General features: G+C 40.7%; 1 protein-coding gene across 1 annotated transcript in view; it reads right to left on the bottom strand.

Moving 5' to 3' along the window:
• DCP1A (decapping mRNA 1A) overlaps nt 1–17,204 on the bottom strand; it is a 59,067-nt gene extending 41,863 nt beyond the window's left edge. The window contains exons 1-3 of the mRNA XM_080675939.1: nt 17,040–17,204; nt 15,157–15,197; nt 13,949–14,076 (exon numbers count right to left, since the gene is read on the bottom strand). Coding sequence (XP_080532065.1) covers nt 13,949–14,076; nt 15,157–15,197; nt 17,040–17,174 — 304 coding nt within the window. The 5' untranslated portion in view covers nt 17,175–17,204. The remainder of the gene's footprint in view (nt 1–13,948; nt 14,077–15,156; nt 15,198–17,039) is intronic.
• Nucleotides 17,205–19,773: the final 2,569 nt, after the last annotated feature.

The raw sequence follows: 19,773 nt of genomic DNA, 5'->3' as shown, positions 1-19,773 counted from the left end.
GCAAACTCTTTGGTTTATTATTTTGAAATTTGGTACCCCTCTCTAAATCAAATCAAGTTAGAAAATATTTACCAGCAATATTGCTTCTATAGTCCCCGTTAATATAAACTCAGTATAGGATCCAGACACATGAAGAAACCACTGAACTTTTTTTAGGGATAAGAAAATAAACCTAAGAATATCACAACTGATCACTCCTATTTATATTTGTATTTTAAAAGAATAAACTTTTATTCTTTAAAAAAATATATATTTCTTTATTGATTTCAGAGAGGATGGGAGAGGGAGAGAGAGAAACACCAATGAGAGAGAATCATTGCTTGGCTACCTCCTACACGCCCCCTACTGGGATCGAGCCTGCCACCCAGGCATGTGCCCTTGGCCAGAATCAAACCTGGGACCCTTCAGTCTGCAGGCCAACGCTCTATCCACTGAGCCAAACTGGCCAGGGCTAAACTTTTATTCTTAAATGATACGCAAACCCAAATAAAACAGTGAATCACATGAGGGTTTTCTATTTGGATTTACTGCCATTATTGCCACACAGTACTTGCCACTCCCTAAATCAGGAGAGTAACCCCTAAGTGAACACTGCAAGTGATAATGGATGTACCCAAATATTGGAGCCATCCAACCACCACTGGTGGTCTATTCACCCTGGTGTCCCACTCAAATATACTCATTTTTATGTATCACAAGGGACAACAAAGGGTGGGAAGTATGGCTCTTGGTCTCCATGGAGTTGAGTTCCTATTTCCTGGGCTTCGGAAAACAGTTAGGTCAGACAGTAGTGTAAGAAAAGGGAGGACTTCTTTTCTCTCCTTTCCCTAACTTCTCTTCTATATATTTTTCTGTCAATTTACTAAGAGATCATCCAAACCAGGGTTGTAAGGTAAATGCCCAAGAGAGGGGTGTAACAAACCTCAGGGGCTGGGATCCATGAGGCTGTGATGGGCAGCCTTTCCCAGAGCTCTGGCTATTAGTATTCACAGGAATGCAGGTGCTGTGTGACTATACATGCCATTTGTCTCAAGAAGAAAAGGTAGAAACCGAAGTGTAGGGGTATGTATGTGTGTGTGTAAAATATCCAAACTTTTAAATTTTGGTAGCAAATGCTTATCCTATGTCTCCTTTTAATAAAGATAAGAAAAAAGAAAAAGCTGAGCATGCATGGAAGCAGTGACTCTTTAAGTAGCTCAGACCTGCCTGGATCCTGCAGGGTACTGATGCTCACGTGCTCAGTCTGCAGGCTTATTTGGCCAGCTCCAGAGTGGCTTCAAATCTTCTTGGACTATCATTACTCTGTTTTCCAATTTTTACCTCCACGATGAACTTCACTATGTAAACACAAGTGAAAACCTATACACATACATATTAAGAACAAATTTCTGCCACTTAGCAACAAGTAATTGTTGCTTTCCTTTGTGAGTTCTTAAAGAGAAAATCCTATATAATAAAAGGCTAATATGCAAATTGCCCCCTCGGGAGTTCGATCAGCCAGGAGTTCGACCACTTGCTATGATGTGCACTGACCACCAGGGGGCAGTGAAGAACAAAGGAAGGCCCTGGCTGGCAGGTGGCAGCTGGGGGAAGGAAGGCCCCGATTGGCCCTGATTGCTGGCCAGGCCTAAGGACCCTACCCGTGCACGAATTTCATGCACTGGGACTCTAGTATTAGAGATAAATGGTGCAGCATGGTTAACTTCTAAAATCTTTACAATTAAGGTAACACCACAATTTTAAAAAATTGCTTTTTACCTGACAACACTACCTTAGGGGAGGAAAAAAGCCAGTAATTATGAGGCACAATGAAAAGAAAGAACCTGCTTGGGAAATTCTAAAATGTTGATGGGCTCACAAAGTTAACAAAAGGCCCCTGGTGGAGGCTCTACATGCACACTAAGCAGTGGCCTATAGCACATATAAAGCAATACACATTTCTGAAATGTCTGACCTAACAGTGTCAGCAGGTCAGCCTGGGAGTCTAAGTCTCTCTACGTTTTCATGGTGTTTTTTACCTCTTCAATCTACAAATGTGGCAACAGCAAGGCTCTTTCCTTATCTTGGCCTAGAAGGCCAGACTAATGCAGTTGCCACAGCTCCTTTCTCCTTCACCGATTACAGAATCATATCCACCACAAGCAGAGCTGCAGCTGAGGGTGGAAGACGGCCTGCTTTTCCTCAGGCTCAGTAACAAGCCCTGTGCTGAATTCAAAGATCATAAAGAACGAACTGGGGAACTTTTAAAATTGTTTATAAATTTCTTTCAGTTTGGAGGTAGAACTCACACTTTTTGACTTGACAAATTATAAACTTCTCTTGCAAGGAAATTTCCTGCACTGTGCTTTAAGTCTGTGAAGATTCATGCCAAATGCCAACAGCCACCTATCATCTCTACCGTTCTGAGTCTTACCCTTGAACTGAGAAAGGACAAGCAGAGAGAGAGAGAGAGGAAAAAAAAAAGGGCACACACTACAGTATTTCTTCTACTAAAACTTTCCATTTGGCAGCTGCATTTTCAACACTATGGAAATGAATCTCCCTGCTTTTGCTAGTGATCTAATTTTAATTAAAAATGCTCTGTATCAAGAGACTGATGGCCGATATAAAGGAAAAGTTGTAAGTGAAGCGGAAACTAAGGGGTACTTCTCACAGGCATTTGGAGGTAAGTTCTTAAAAATATTAAAAAGCAGTAATATTTTTATTTTCAATTGTTCTTGCTATGGTGATTTTCTGTTGTTGTTAAGAAGGTTATGGAACAACATACTTTGCTCATTTTCCCAAAAGTACTTGTGGATTATAGAAAACATTTTAAAATACAAAAAGTGGCATTCAGTAGGTGATCATGCCATAGGTGTTGGGTGGAAGAAACATGAAGAGTTGTCCTTGTCTCTCTGGTGGATCACATTTTCATTATTACTAGCCTAATCATTCAAATTTACAATGGAAAATTCTCAAATCACAGATCTTAATTAATTGGGTTGTTTTAGGAATAAGCATAGCACTGGGATTAATACAGTATTTCATTAAGAATCCTGACCCTTACCAGAAAGGCAGAGTTTGACAATGAAACTTTTAACCAGTTTTATGACTTCTGCTAATAATTTTTTTTTTTTGCTAATAATTTTTAAAGAAAATACAATAGAACCAAAGGACAAATAAAATTCTTTAAGGCTGGTCCGAGTGCAGTGGTGTCTAGAATTAATTGATCACAGCTAGTTACAGATTTCCTCCCTGGCTGGGAAGGCCCGTTGGTTAGAGCATTGTCCTGATACACCAAGGTTGTGGGTTTGATACTGGGTCAGGGGACATACAAGAATCAACCAAAAAATGCATAAATAAGTAAAACAACAAATTGGTGTTCCTCTCTCTCCTTAAATTTTTTTTTTAAATTACACAACAGTTATAATCATCTTGTTTATTTAAAAGCAAAGTAAAAGACAATATTGAAATAGTTTTTGCAAAGAAAATCATTAAATGACAGAATTGATTTTGCAGAGCTTAACAGTACCAAAAACCTTTATCTTAATATTTTCAATTAAGCAAGTTATATTGTAAACTGTTTAGTTGTAACAAAAACACCAATTTTACTTGCTTTTACTTTTTTATTAATGCAAACACCAAATTTTGGATTTTAAAAAAACTGCTCAGAACCCACTTTACAAAAATATTCTTGGGGCATTTCATAATTAAGTCGTAAGTATATGCTACATACACACAGATTCCAGGTCACCACTTTCATTCTGAAAGGTGCCCACAGAAATGGAAATCAAGGGACTCCTGACAGGGGTCTTGGGGGAAAGCAACTTCCCAGAGAAACACATTAATGAGGTATGTTGCTTATAGCAGGTGCTCGCCAAATGCTGAAGAATAGTGGAAAATGGAAGTATCATTTCTTCACTGCAGAAAAGTGGTCTGTGGAGATATATGTCCTATGATAAGGTCAGAAATGTACAGATCCTATATCTGCTTTTTCAGAGGCTGGCCTCTATATGGAGAACTAACTGTCCTAATACCATTTACTGAACAGAACATTCCTCTCAGAATTTTCTCGTTATGATGGGAGAGATTTTAAATTACTGACCCAATTATTTTTTTTGTTCATGACTTCATTCAGATCTATTTATTCCTGAGTAAGTTTTACTACACTGGTTTTCCCAGGAAACTGTCCATGTAATCTAATTTTAAACTTTCAGAAAAAAGGTCTTCATAGTGGTTTCTGTTTTTAAAAAAATAGGTGTTTTCTACCTTTAGTTGCAATATTAAAATTCCTAATATGCCTTGTATGCCTCCCTCACTCTTTTTGTTGCTATTGGATCAATCATGTTATAGGGGAGAGTTTATTTTATTTAATTTATTGATTTTAAGAGAGAGAGAGAGAGAGAGAGAGAGAAAGAGAGAGAGAGAGAGAACCATCAATTTGTTATCTACTTATTTATGCCCTTATATGTGCTCCGACCAAGGATCAAACTCACAACCTTGGCATATGGGACAATGCTCTAACCAACTGAGCTACCCGATCAGGGCCAGGAAGAGTTTTTAAAAAATATTTTGCGGATTCTTTCTATTGGAAATTTCTACATTTTCCACTAATTTCTACTCATCTATATTTTCCTTCAACTTAACTCAGATTTCTCTTTTTCCTCTCTAACTTCCTGGGCTGGGTGGCCTACATGTAGTAATTTTTATAAAATTCTAATACGTACTTGGAATAAAATGCACATTCTTGAATTCCTGGAAGCAGGATTCTGTACATGTCCATTAGATTAAGCTTAACTGTACTGTTTAAATATACCATAATCTTACTGAGTTGTCTACTTTATCTGTCAATTACTAAGGTGGCCTGTTAAAATATCCAATTATAATTCTATATTTTTAACATTCCATATGTATTTCTGACATATAGTAGGTACATACCAGTTTGGAATTGTTTTATCTTCTAGGTAATTACTCCTGTTATCATTATGTGGTAAATTTTATCCCTGTTTTTATTTTAGAATCTATCATGTCTGATTAACACAGCTACATCAGCCATGTTTGGTTGGTTAATAGTTGCCTGACATACCTCATTCTATCCCTCACCTTTCAACCTTTCCAGGTTTTCGAGTTTTAAGATTTTAGAAAGGAGTATAAATGGCAAATTCTGTATCTTTATCCAATGTCTTCTAACTGGTAGGTTTAGTTCACTTAACATTTGTTCTAATCACTGATTCATTTATTTTAGCCATTTTATTTTGGGCCATTTCCCATGGTTTCTATTTACTTTTTTCCAATCTGGGTTTGTACTGGTTTAAAACTCAAGACATCCTATTTTTATTATGCAGTGGTTACCCTGAATCATTTGAACACACATAGCTTGACTTAAAAGTCTATGATTAATCAATTTATCTCACTTCAGTTTTGGGATGCTTTAGATTTGAACAGCTTTTATGTTGTTGTTATTTAGTATTTTTGCTTCACCTTTATACTACCTCGATTCAACCTAGTGATTTTATTGCTTTATACAGTTACTGTTTATTTTGACTTAATTTCTTTCTCATTGCTCATTATTGTTTCTTAAATTTCATTTCCGATTGCTGTGCTCAGCTTTTTTACTTTTAAACTATAGCCTTTATAACTGCACCATTCAATTTAAATTATATACAATCACAAATTCAGTTCCACTAGGCACATTTCAAATGCCCAACAGCAACATGTGACTAAATGCTACCATACTAGACAGCACTGCTTTAGAAGTGACTTCTGCAGGTCTGTTGGAGACAGAAGTTCTGTTTTGTTGAAAAAAAGTCTTTATTTTGTTCTCTCTATTATTTTAAATAAAAATTTTTTGATGAGAGAAACACCAATTTTCTGTTCCGCTTATTTATCCATTAATTGGTTAATTGATTAATTGCATGTGCTCTGATCAGGGATTGAACCTTCAAACTTGGTTGGTATATCGGGGTGATGTTCTTAACCAACCTTGAGCTAACCAGCCAAGGCCATTTTGTTCTCTTGAATTACTAAATTGTTGGTTGATTTTTCCCCCCTCAATACTCTGAAAATATTATTCCTTTGTCTTCCAAACTCAGTAGCTGCAACTAAATAGGCTGTCTAGGTGTTGCTCTTTGGTAAATAATCAACCTCAGACAGCCTTTGGTTGCTGCTGTCTCTTTGCCTTTGATGATTTACCATGTGCTCAGGTTTGTATTTATTTCTATTTATTATGCTTGGGGACTTATTCTACTGCCTACATCTGAAATTTATATCTTTCATAGATTCTGGAAAATTCTCAAACTCTTCAAATACTACCTCTCTCTAGAGTTTATTATTCTGAAATTCTTCTCTCTCATCTGTTAGACTTTCTAATTCTATTTTCTCTATCAAATTTTTCATTTCTTTCCTACTGTGGGATGCATTCTGGATACTATCCTCCAATGTCTCCAATTTCCCAATATTCTTTCCAATTGTTGAGTCCAGGTAGAGAATTTATTTCAATAATTAAAAATTTTATTTCTAGAAGTTCTACTTGGTTATTTTTTACATATACCTGTCATTTTACTTTATAATCTACACCTGACATTAAAGTCTCTATCTGATCATTTCATTGATTTTAGAGAGAGAGGAAGGTAGAGAGAGAGAGAGAAACATCAATGTGAGAAATATTGATCAGTTGCCTCCCGTACGCATCCTGACTGGAGATTGAACCCATAGCCTTTTGATATATGGGACAATGCTCTGAGCCACACTGGCCAGGACTGATCATTTCAATAACTAAAGTTTTTGGGAAGGGTTGGCCAATCCTGTTGTTTGTTGTATCCTACCTCTCACTGACTGTCAATTATTTTCTTGTACATTTAATAGTAACTCTGGACCATGAAACATATCAATGAGACCCCTTGGCAATTTGGGTTAAGGATGTGTCCCTCCAGAAGGGTTTTGCATTTGCTTTGGCCACGTATTCTAGAATCACCAGTTGAGGATTAATTGTATGTTAATTTTTTGGCCTGGGTAAGAAATTACACCAAATGAATGATTTAACTTAAACTCCAAATCTGAATGAGAGGAGTCTCATGGTTACTGTTTTTAGGGGAGACATGTGCCCATGAGACTCACAGCCCAGACTGAGAGATAAATCTGCCTGTCATCTCCCCAGCTTGGTGGGCCGATTTCTATTTTATTATTATGTAGCTTATTAGGGGACCTGGCTATAGGCTGGTATGTGGGTCTCAACTCCAACTCTGCACCTCGTTAGGACTCAAGGTCTTGTCTTCTGATCCCATATAATTATAATGGAGTCCTTATATTAAGTACAGCTCCTCATCTCCAAGCACCCCTAACAGCTGGCAGCCAGTGTCAGGCCACAGGCTTTCCAGTTTAGCTTTCAGTCTTCATTTTGATGATAGCCCACTGCAATGTCTGCTATTTCCTTTTTGGCTAAACTACACATTTAATATTTTATACAGTATTTCTAAATGTTTGTAGGAAGATTTTATGTCATGCTATTGCTGGACAGAAGTTGAAGGATACTTTCCTTGACATACTTATGCCACAGAACTCCTAGAGGTTCAGAGTCTACAAAGAATGATTTTATAATCCAGGCAGTATGGACTGTTTACAAATGAACACAGATCAGCAGATTGGTAGTAATGCACATGTTCACACAGCAAAGGAACTATGTTGTTTTTTTAAACTAATCATAGATAAGAACTCTCATCAATGTTTTTTAAGGAGATTAAAACATTTATCTATACAATGAAAGCCTAAGTGACTGTTATGGCAGAATGACCAGAACGACCAGTTGCTATGATACACACTGACCACCGGGGGCAGATGCTCAATGCAGGAGCTGCCCCCTGGTGGTCAGTGCACTCCCACAGGAGGAGCGCCACTCAGCCAGAAGTCGGGCTCACAGCTGGCGAGTGCAGCGGCGGTGGCAGGAGCCTCTCCCACCTCTGTGGCAGTGCTAAAGCTCAGTGAGCCGAGCAGTAAGGAGCAGTGAGCAGGTGGAGGTAAGGAGCAAGAGGTCCAGACTGCGAGAGGGCACATGCCGGGCTGAGGGACCCCCACCCCCTGTGCACAAATTTCGTGCACTGGGCCTCTAGTTACAATATAAAGTTTTAGCCAGGAGGCTGTTGTGTTCCAGTATTCTGACAAAAATGAATACCATTCAGATGGGTACTAGACTTATTGAGGTGATCATTTCATAAGTTACATAACTGTCTAATCACTAGGTTGTACACCTGAGACTAATATAATATTGTATGTCCATTGTAATTGAAATGCTTCTCCTGAGAGTTTTAAAAAATTTGTCCTAAGATTTCCAATTTTTGTTTATATTATACTAGAGGCCCAGTGCATGAAATTCATGCACAGGGGGTGTGTCCCTCAGCCCAGCCTGCACCCTCTCCAATCTGGGACCCCTCAAGGGATGTCCGACTGCCCGTTTAGGCCCAATAGAGGACTGGTGCACGGGTGGGGGCCAGCTGGTTTGCCCTGAAGGGTGTCCAGGATCCAGGTAGGATCAGACCTAAACAGGCAGTTGGACATCCCTCTCACAATCCAGGACTGCTGCCTCCCAACTGCTTGCCTGCCTGCCTTCCTGACTGCCCCTAACCGCTTCTGCCTGCCAGCCTGATCACCCCCTAACCACTCCCCTGCCAGCCTGATCGATGCCTAACTGCTCCCCTGCCAGCCTGATTGCCCCTAACTGCCCTCCCCTGCAGGCCTGGTCTCCCCCAACTGCCCTCCCCTGCAGGCCTGGTACCCCCAATTGCTCTCCCCTGCAGTCCTGGTCCCCCCAACTGCCCTTCCCTGCAGGCCCGGTCGTCCCCAACTTCCCTCCTCTGCAGGCTTGATCGCCCCCAACTGCCCTCCCTTACAGGCCTGGTCCCTCCCAACTGCCCTCCCCTGCTGGCCATCTTGTGGCAGCCATCTTGTGACCACATGGGGGCAGCCATCTTGTGTGTTGGAGTGATGGTCAATTTGCATATTACTTTTATTAGATAGGAAGGATAGAGGACTGGTGCACAGGTGGGGGCCGGCTGGTTTGCCCTGAAGGGTGTCCTGGATCAGGGTGGGGGTTTCCTTGGGGTGTGGGGCAGCCTGGGTGAGGGGCCTGTGGTGGTTTGCAGGCCAGCCACACCCCCTGGCGACCCAAGTGGAGGTCCTGGTATCTGGGGTTTATCTTCTATAATTGAAACTTTGCAGCCTTGAGCAGAGGCCAGGGCCGGCCAGGAAGCTTGGCTTCCTCCATCGCCCGGGGCAACCCAAGCCTCCTGCTTGCTTCAGCTCCATGGCTGCTGCCATTTTTGTTGGGATTTATTTATCTTCTATAATTGAAACTTTGTAGCCTTGAGCAGAGGCTAGGGCCGGCCAGGAAGCTTGGCTTCCTCCATCACCTGGAAAACCCAAGCCTCCTGCTCGCTCCATGGCCGCAGCCATCTTGGTTGGGTTAATTTGCATACTCATTCCTGATTGGCTTGTGGGTGCGGCTTGTAGGCGTAGCAGAGGTACGGTCAATTTGCATGTTTCTTTTATTAGTGTAGGTAATGTAAATATTTATATTATATGACAAAATATATTTTATATTTTTATTCATTAAAACATTTATATTTTCAACTTGTCATAGCTCAGGCTGTCTAGTAATGGTCCCTACAACATCTGAAAAGAATATCTGTAAAGACAAGCAGAGTTCTAGCTTGTCAGGGTGCAGGTCGGAAGGGATGGGAAGAAGCACACTATGGGCCTAGGTGATAAAAGAACCTGGGTAATATCAAAGTATTTATGACCCTTCCACTAATGAGATCATTTGGCTTGAGTCCAAGATGGAGACACAGTCTATAATATTTTATATTTGTAATTGCTTGACAAAGTACCTTCACATGTATGATGCCCTTTTCAGATAAGCAGGACAGAGCAGTGGTTTAAGTGATTTATCCACGTTTACAATTGGTAAAATGGCAAAGCCTAGAATAGAATTCTTGTCTGCAAACTAAATCCAATGCCAAGAGTGTTACCATGGCAAAGCCACCCTCAGGAATATCTTCTGCAGTCTTTGTATCTAAAAATCATTTATAAATTTTAAAAAGGAATGACTAAATGGAAGCATAAAAATCTAATTCAAAGCTTCGCAAGTCCTTGTTCAATTCAGGTATGGCAACAAAAGGATGTGGTTGAACATGGATTCCTGCTTTAAATTTCCACTGTCCAATATGGCACTCACTAACCTCATGACTATTTAAATGCAAATTGATTCAAGTAAATAAACTAAAAGAAATTTCCTTTGCTGCACTAGCCACATTTCAAATGCCCAACAGTCACATGTGGCTGGTGGTGGCTATAAGGGACAGAATTGATATAGAACATTTCTAACATCAGAGATCTACTGGACAGCTATGCTCTAGGACAGGGGTCGCCAACCTTTCCCACCTCACGGACCACCAGTGGTCCATGGACCAACGGTTGGCGACCGCTGCTCTAGAATGTGAATTAATGAAGCAATTTCATTGTTGCAGGGGGATAGAAAGAACTTTGGCTTTGAAGCTTGACAGATCTAGATTTGAATTCTGCCTCCATCACTTATAAACTTTGTGACTAGAGCAAGTTTCTTAACTTTTCTTAGACTTGTTTCCTCATCTGTAAGTAAGTAATCAGAAATAAGGTGCTCGGAATATCATTTTTGCTTAGTAACTATAGATTCTGCAGTCTCCCCAACCCTCATTGCAGTCCCACAGGGGGCCTGTGGTTACCAAAAGGCCCTTGCACAGTATATAAAAACATACTGCTTCTGAAAGATTCAAGACAATCACCAAACTCAAGTCCTTGAACAGGGGTAGCATTTTCTTTGTGAGATTTTTACCTTTTTTTCTGAGGGGTGTGATGGTGGTGGTGAGCATTATATATAAATAAAAAAAATAAAACAATTTGGAATTAGAAAAAAATATAGTTCAATTTTCTATTACATTAACTCTAAAAATTGACTTGAGTAAAAGAAGCTGGATCTGAAGGTGTAACTTGAGTAAAATGGGTCAGGTGTCTTGGTGGTATTTCCCACAGGAAAATGACAGAAGAGCAGCTACAGAATCAGGTGTAATTACCTATACATACAATCAGACACTAATTAACTTTTTATTTAAAGAACAAATCCCTGAACAACTCAACAGTTTGCTGACTTGACAAGACTACCTTCTACTTTTAAGATGAGACAGACAAGATACACACTACTGAAGAGAGGCCTTAACACTCCCAGATCACTTTATGCTATCCTGTCACTTCTCCTCGTTACAGCTATTCCTTTAAATATTCCCCAAGCTCCTTTTCTAGACTTTCTAATATACCCACAGTGTTGTACTTGACCTTTTCAGGCCTTTCTCTAGTCTGAAAACAAGTTGACGTGTTCTTGAAATTCTAATTAGCAATTTCAGAAACTGTAAGGCCGTTAGGAGATGATTCAGAGCCCTATTAACTGGGAAGTGAAATGATCTGGTTAAATGAGTTTTCTGTTTACCTAGGAAAACCTTTGTTTCAATCTCTTTAGTTGAAAATCTCTAAAACAAAATGCATTAGTGCAGTTTTCTGCTCAAGAATACTCTAATAAACACTACTGATGATTTAAGATCTTAACATTACAGCAAATTAACCTATGATACTGATACTATGCTGGGTTTAAGTTATAGAATATAGTATTTTTATACTGACCCCAGATTACACTTATTTGCTAGACTTTCACAAAATAAAAATCTAACATTAGCTTGCTTTCTTTTTTCTTTTAAATATATATTTTTATTGATTTCAGAGAGGAAGGGAGAGGAAGAGAGAGATAGAAATATCAATGATGAGAGAGAATCATTGATTGGCTGCCTCCTGCACGCCCCAGTGGGATCAAGCCCGCAACCCGGGCATGTGCCCTTGACCAAAATCAAACCTGGGACCCTTCAGTCCGCAGGCTGACATGCTAGCCACTGAGCCAAACCGGCTAGAGCACCGCTTGCTTTCTTATAATTTGCCTTCATTTCCTCCACACATGGGTATAGAAATATTTCCAGATAAACTGAAGCTCTGATTAGTTACTTTTGGTTAATCATGGTTTCATTATATGTGTGTTAAGTTGCACTTTCAACTGTAAAGGAAACTTTACTTGTGAAAGACATATGCCATTCATTGAGGCTTATACTGAATGGTAACTGAGTCCATGGGCCTCTGATTATTTTAATGATCAAACTGTTCTTAGAAGCAATAGCTAAATTAAGTTTTCAGGTAGTAAAGAGCAGAATTAAACCAATTTCTCGTTTTTTAAAAAATTGGATGTGTTCCTTTGCAGAATTTCCCCTTTAACAGAATTTTCAGCACAAAGAAAACAGCCATCTGAAATAACTCTACTGTTAACATTAGTTTAAATAAATCCATCAGAACTATTAGGTATTAAAAGGCATGTCTAGTATGTCCACAGAAATTAAAATTTCAGAGGTAATTCAATTACCTGGACAAATAGTTTATTAAAAAGAGATAGATTCCATTTTACTTAGATGGTATCTAAGTGAGTTAGGAAGAAGAATTTGGGGCGTTTAGCTTCAAAATAGACCTTGCCGTTTCTCATTTAGGAAATGAAAAGATGCCTAATTTCTAGTAGCTTTTTATATTTTGTACTGAAGACATTCTCCCAGTTCTAGTTACCTCCAAGTCAAGTGAGGTAACTTTTACTTTTTAAGTCAGAAGCAACGTTTCTCTCCAGCAATTTCCTTAGATGATAATTACAGCATAACCTTCTGTCCTCACACATACGTTCATTACCCATATTGAAATACAGAAACCACGCACTGCATACTTTTTAGTACACTACATCTTGAATGGACCATTCTAGTTTTGCCGACTATATCCAACCATTGTTAAGTGTCTGTAAAATGCCTGAAAGGACCCTGGACTATGAAGCCAAAGAAAAAAAAGGTTATTATTCTCACTCTCCAACTAAGTACCTACCACTCAACTCTGAGTCTCAGTTGACTTAACTGCCTGCCTACCCTACACAGGATATTGTATCCTCAACATTAATGTATAACACCACTCGGCCCAGCACTTGTACCCAGCAGACACTCAACTAAACAAACAGATTGAAAAATACCACGATCAGGGCAAAGATAGTACTTTCTTTGTGGACAGAAATATCAGTCTGTCCACATCCTGTGTCTCTCAAACTAAGTCCTATTGCTCAGAGGCATGAGCGGCCAATAATTCAGTGTCACATGAAAAAGGGTGAAACTTACCTTCAAACAATGGGAATATAATGTAATGTTATTATATTAAATAGTATAGTTAACTAAAATAACATAAGTTACTGTATACAAAAGTATTTTAATTTTAGAAGCCCAATTTAAAAGAATTGATCTTACTGAGACTGATTTATAACTATAAAAGAGTATAGACCAAACTTTTTTATAACTTAAAACTCCAAAAATAATGTGCTAATAGAAACTAAAGTCGCCGAAACCGGTTTGGCTCAGTGGATAGAGCATCGGCCTGTGGACTGAAGGGTCCTGGGTTCGATTCTGGTCAAGGGCATGTACCTTGGTTGCGGGCACATCCCCAGTGGGAGGTGTGCAGGAGGCAGCTGATCGATGTTTCTAGTTCTCTATCCCTCTCCCTTCCTCTCTGTAAAATAGCAATAAAATATGTAAAAAAAAAAAAAAAGAAACTAAAGTCACCCAACTTGAACTGTAAATATATGAACTACAATAAAACAGACACACTCGCCTGACCAGTGTGCTCAGTGGTTGAGCATCGACCTCTGAACCAGGAAGCCACAGTACATGCCCGGGTTGCGGGGCTGGATCCCTAGTAGAGGGTGTGCAGGAAGCAGCCAATCAATGATTCTCATCACTGATGTTTTTCTCTCTCCCTCTCCCTTCCTCTCTGAAATCAATAAAAATATTTTAAGAAAAACAACACAAAAAACACAAAGAGATATACTCACAGCTTGCATTTCTATACAGAAGAAATGGTTCATGGAGCTGAAATTCCAAATCTTTATTCACTGGTTCAACAAGATTGTGCATATTCAATCGATTCACAATGGTAAAACCATGGTAAGGTGAAGCTGACCTTAGATTTAATAGAAGAAAAATAATAATCTATTGTCACTGTTTGCAGAAATGTTATTTACTTCTTTATTTCAATTTCTAAGAATGAACTTATTATCTCATTACACAATATTAGCATTTACAATAGTAAACAAAAAAATTTAAGTCAGATAATAACCCTCTTCCTCTCAGAAGTTCCCAAGGACTCAGTCCCTCAGAGTAAAGGCCAAACAAAGTCCCTATTATTAAGGCCACAAGGCCTCAGGTGAAATGTCTGTCCACCCCTTTACCCCCTTCATCTCCTTTGCCTCTTTTGCTCTTCCTGCTGCAGCCACACTGAGCATCTTGCCACTCTCCCTAAATACTTCTCTCTGACTGGATCACTTGACTGACAATACAATGATTTTTCTTGTACCAAAGAGGTCTTTCCATTGTAGTCCCGAGTTAGATAGAAAATGCCTCAAATCCTACAGTAAGAAATGTCTTTGGCTCCCATTCCAGGGTGATTCAGTACATGGGATCAATGGTTCTCTCTCATCATTGATGTTTCTATATCTCTCGCCCTCTCCCTTCCTCTCTAAAATCAATAAAAATATATTTTAAAAAAATACACATTATAAAAGATATTGTACACAATCCAGAACTTTTAGGGAGAGAGTGGGAAAGGGGGCAGAACCGGAGTCACAGAAGATAATCTCTCATTTAGTAACCACAGAGCAGCAGGACTCATCTTCAACTATATGATTTTATGGAGCTAAGGATATGTATTATATTTATTTCAACTATGTATCTTTTTTAATACAGGGGTGTGGGTGGGTGGGGAGGGAGGCATCTGTTTTAAGACTCGTTCATTATTAAAAAATGTTTTCTATTTAAGATGACTTTGCCAGGCTCCTAAATAAGTTCTAGTTCTGTTTGTTCTGAATCACAGGAAGGCTCAAAGATGAGACATAACTTGAGACTCTCACAGCTAGAGATGAATGCGTACTTGAAGGGTCAAGCAGGAAGGTTCCAAAGACAAATGTACAACAGGGTTGAACCACTTCATGTGACGATGTTCACCATGAGATTTAAAAATATGTACCTTTTTTTAAAAACTTACCTTCGATATACAAATAAGGTCCCTTCTATATCAGTCTTCTCCTATAATAGACAATTAAACAATTAGTTTTCCCCCCATAATGCAATCCCAAATATTCCAAAGGAGAAGAAATACTTCATGTTTAAGATAATTTATTTTAAAATTAATCACTTTTGAACAGGTCAAGTTAACTCTCTCACTCCACCAACTACTTTTAGCAATTTCTTTTGTATCCTTTCTATGCTATTGATGCATATTAATGTATATGCAATGTTCAACTTGGCAACATGCCAAAATCTGCAGCATTTTTTCTTCTTTTCAAAAAGTATATTTTATTTATTTTTTACAGAGAGGAAGGGAGAGTTAGAAACATCGATGAGAGAGAAACATCAATCAGCTGCCTCCTGCACACCCCCTACCGGGGATGTGCCCGAAACCAAAGTACATGCCCTTAACCGGAATCAAACCTGGGACCCTGGAGTCCAAAGGCCAACGCTCTATCCACCAAGCCAAACTGGTTAGGGCCATTTTTTCTTCTTTTTAAAAAAATATTTATCATCTTGATTGCCTTAGCTTAAATATCATCAGGGAACTTTTACTTCTTGACTTTCAAATGTTATTCCAAGTCCTTAACATTTGTCTGCAATCCATATTTCACAAATTTATAATTAGGCCAAGAAAAGAAAAACTATTCAGAACAATTACAAACTAAGCCAATGTTTTCTAAAACAGTGACACTTAAAAAAAAAATCTGTAATTTTGTTCTTTGTGGCTTCCCATATGTCCTCCTCTTCCAGGAGGTGAATTAAAGATCTAAAGCAAGATAATTTTGACGACTGTCTTCATCTGAATTAACTTTATAAAAACCAAATGCTTTTCACAAAATTACTGGTTACATGTAACTTATACCTGTATTATATTGTAAAGAATGTGCTATGATGATAATCTTTCCCTGTTTTGTTAGTATAAGAATTATTTCTTACTGAAGTGTGAACATCAGTAATTTATAAATCCAATTCATCAAACATTTACGGATTATTGTTCTAAGTGTAAATAAAACCTATGGTTGAATGCGTTAATTAAGAAGGATCAATTACTAGAAAACAGGAAATTATGTAATTAAAGCAATGAAGAAAGTTTCAAACAGGGACCAAGTCAGTGAACAGACTGAATGTAACTTTTTCGGACCCCCGCCCCTGGGAAAAAATAAAAGCCAAAAAGTATTTAGTCTGATGGGAGCATTCAGGTATGACAACACGAGCAGCACAGCTGGAAGGAGACACATTTATAGCCACTCTTTTCCAAAGATTTCAAGGGAATTTAATTAACATGGAAGCCCTTTAAAGTGCCTTGAAATCTTTTCCAAAACTCTGGAAATCGAACGTAGTTCGATAAAAGCGGGGCTTATCCACACCTCTCTTCCAAGAATTGAAACTAACTGGATTTCAATCTTTAAATCCAAATGACCTCTGCGAAGGGGGCTCTTATTTATGTCTGTTGCAGGGAGGAGGAGGAGCGTTTACTTCGTAGATTATGTATATGTAATTTATCCGATAATCCTCAATCTTTCAGGTATCTTTCTGACCTCACTGGTCTCATATCCCTAACACATCAGCAAAGAAGGCAGATCACCCACCTCCCCGGACCCGACCCCAAGGCACTGATCCTCCTCCAACCTTCCCCTCTGTCGGCTTTTCCCCTGGATGTCCTGGGCCTATTTCTTCAGCTCCTCTTTCCCAATCCCGAGTCCCCGACACCCCTCAGGCGCCTGTCAGGTTCTCCAGTCCTTGGCCTCGTCTCTATTGCCCTGGCCTCCGGAATCACCTCCCACCCAGGGCGGTCCGCGCGGCCCCTTTAAGAGGCGGTGGCCGGGCGGTAGACCTCAGTGGCCTGGGGGCACTCACCCACTGGTTAGCCTTGGGGCAGAAGGTGTACAGAGCAACCTGGCCCGTGAGGTCTGCGATGCTGGTGATGTAGGGGTCGTGCTGCTTCAGAGCCGCTAAGCTCATCTCCTGCCCAGCTCGACTCAGGGACTCCATCTTGAATTCTCTAGCCGAGCCCCTCTGGAGGGGGCGGAGTCGAGAACAGGAAGGTGCCATCGAAGCAAAGTTCCCCCAGCAGAGTCTGCGCCGTCAACTTCCGCCTCTCCGCTGGGCCTCCCGGCTGGGCGGTACTGTAGCTATCATGCTCCGCTGCGCCCACACCCCGGGCACCGGGTTCCGACGTCGTTAGGTCCCGGATCCGGGTTGGCGCACACCGCCACACGGTGGAGCTGGCAGGCAGGGGCCCCAGGCGCTTCCTTTCCGCAGACTGCACTGCCCGGACGCCAGGACCGAGGCTGCCAGCGAGTTCTCTACAAGCTCCTGCCCGACGAGGTTGGAGACCGAGGCGGGACCTACTTCGGCGGGGGCCCGGGAAGGGCCCGGGCGATAGAACGAAGCTCGCTGTGGCAATCTCCCGCGCCGTTTAGAAAGCACAGTCAGCAATTTGGTATTTTTCTTTTTTGTTTTGATTTATACACCTTTATTTAGGTGGTTCCATTTTCACTCCTCAGTAGATTTTACGTATTTCTTATATGCTTCTTCACTCATTCATCTACGGTACTTCTGAAGGGTTACTCCGTGTCATCTTGATCGGCCAACCCTTTTCGCGACAGGACTTGTTGACAAGTCCTGGAACTTCCGCAAGAGCTTCACCAATTTCATTGACTCCTCCTGACCGAGGAGAGTTCACGAGCTTTCACACTTTCCTTTCCAAAGCACCAAACTCATACCAACAAAACCTCAAGATTCCACCTTAAGAAGCGTGTTTGCTCAATTTTGTCCCAATTTCAGGCAGACTACAGTAAACATCTCCCAAAACTTCCTGTGCAAAATTGCTGAATCCCACTGTTCCATACCATTTTGTGTTATCCATTCATATTTCTCTTTTGACATTACCCACCAACAGAAGATTGGTCCCTGCTGCTCGCCTTCAGGCCCCAGGGCAGAGGGTTGAGCGTGGCGTGTGGGGGTGGGGGTAGGGGTGGGGGGCGGTGGAGGTGGGGGGCGGTGGAGGTGGGGGGCGGTGGAGGTGGGGGGCGGTGGAGGTGGGGGGCGGTGGAGGTGGGGGGCGGTGGAGGTGGGGGGCGGTGGAGGTGGGGGGCGGTGGAGGTGGGGGGCGGTGGAGGTGGGGGGCGGTGGAGGTGGGGGGGAGAGCAGGGCACTGCGGGCGCCCACGCAGCTCGCAAGCTACAGGATTTGGTATTTTTCTGAAGGAATTTTTTGTGCTGCACATCGTTTAAAGCTTTAAAAAGTTTGATTTTTTTTTTTAAGCAGACATCTTTTGAGCATTTTAAAGAGTCAGGTACTAGCTAGAGTAAAGGCATGGAGACTATAGGGAGCTCTGTGCACACACCCTCCCTACCCCTTCCAGTTAAAAACATTTTCTCATATTGAAAAGATGCCCAATGTTAATGTAAGAAACATTCAAACCTATAGAGAATTTGTGTGAGTTTATTTGAACCACACTGATAATTGCTGGGAAGCAAAAGCTCAGGGGATTAACATAATGCTCCAGAGACTGGCAGTTTTGCTTCAGTGGGGTGCTCACTGAGTCTGCCCTTGAGTGTGTCGCTTATGGATGTGAAGAGTTGTAATCTGTTATAGTCTTGGAATTGCCCAGACAGGCCCAGCTGTGAAGCAAGGTGGACTGGTGCTGGTGCTGGGTCTTGGGCCTTTAAGTTTGGGGCTCCCTGACCCAGCTGCAGCTTGATTGATAGGTTTTTAGCCTGAGAAAGGACAGACCATTCACATGCAAAAGCTGCTGTGCACAGCTTGGGTAGGTTGTAAATTGGGGAGGGCGGGGTCTCAGGGAATCTCCAGGGCGAGCAAACAGCAATGGCTGCCAGTCAGGCCTGCACCAGGGAGGTCCCAGCACAGGAACAATGACTGTTGGGAGCACCTCTGTCTGAAGAAAGCTGCCCCCGTGTTCCTGCCCCGGTGCCAGACAGTCCAGTTTCTCCCTATGTGTGTCTGGGTCCCCCAGAGTCTCACCAGGCACTGGAGCTCAGAGAAAGCGGGAGCTTGTATCTCCCTCCTGATTAAAATGGCACACTGGGGTGCCAGCCCATTCCAGGCCTCCGCACTTCCTACCTCTCTAGTTATAGTACTTCCACTCAGCCAGCTTTCCTGTGGTTCTGAATGATAGTTGCTATGTATTTTAGTTGTAATTTTGATGTGGTTGTGGGAGGCAATAAGTACAGGTCTTTACCTATGCTGCCATCTTGGTTCTCTCCTTAATTTGAACTTTTAACTCTTAGAAACCTCAATTTCCATTGATGACCAAAAGTAAACAACCCCATTCCTTAGATTGATGTTTATGAGCACATTTTAAACACACGCGCACTTTTAAGAAATACATGTTCAACAAAGCACAAGGCTACATCAACAGTTCCAAGTCCACTTTACAGACTTTAGGCAATAAAAAACCAAAAGCAGATGACCTTAAGACTTGTTTAGCAATCATTGTTTCAGTATTACACGTTATTTTAAAATATCTAGATATTCAATGACTTTAATTAAAATTCACTAATTAAAAAAAATAAAAAGGAAAGAAAAAGTATTCACTAATTTATAAAGAAATAGTTGAAATAATTGA

This window comes from Plecotus auritus, assembly GCF_963455305.1.
Source record: "Plecotus auritus genome assembly, chromosome: 6".
Classification (NCBI taxonomy): Eukaryota; Metazoa; Chordata; class Mammalia; order Chiroptera; family Vespertilionidae; genus Plecotus; species Plecotus auritus.
Note: the sequence above shows the minus strand (reverse complement) of the source record. Positions and strands in the feature narration are given on the sequence as shown.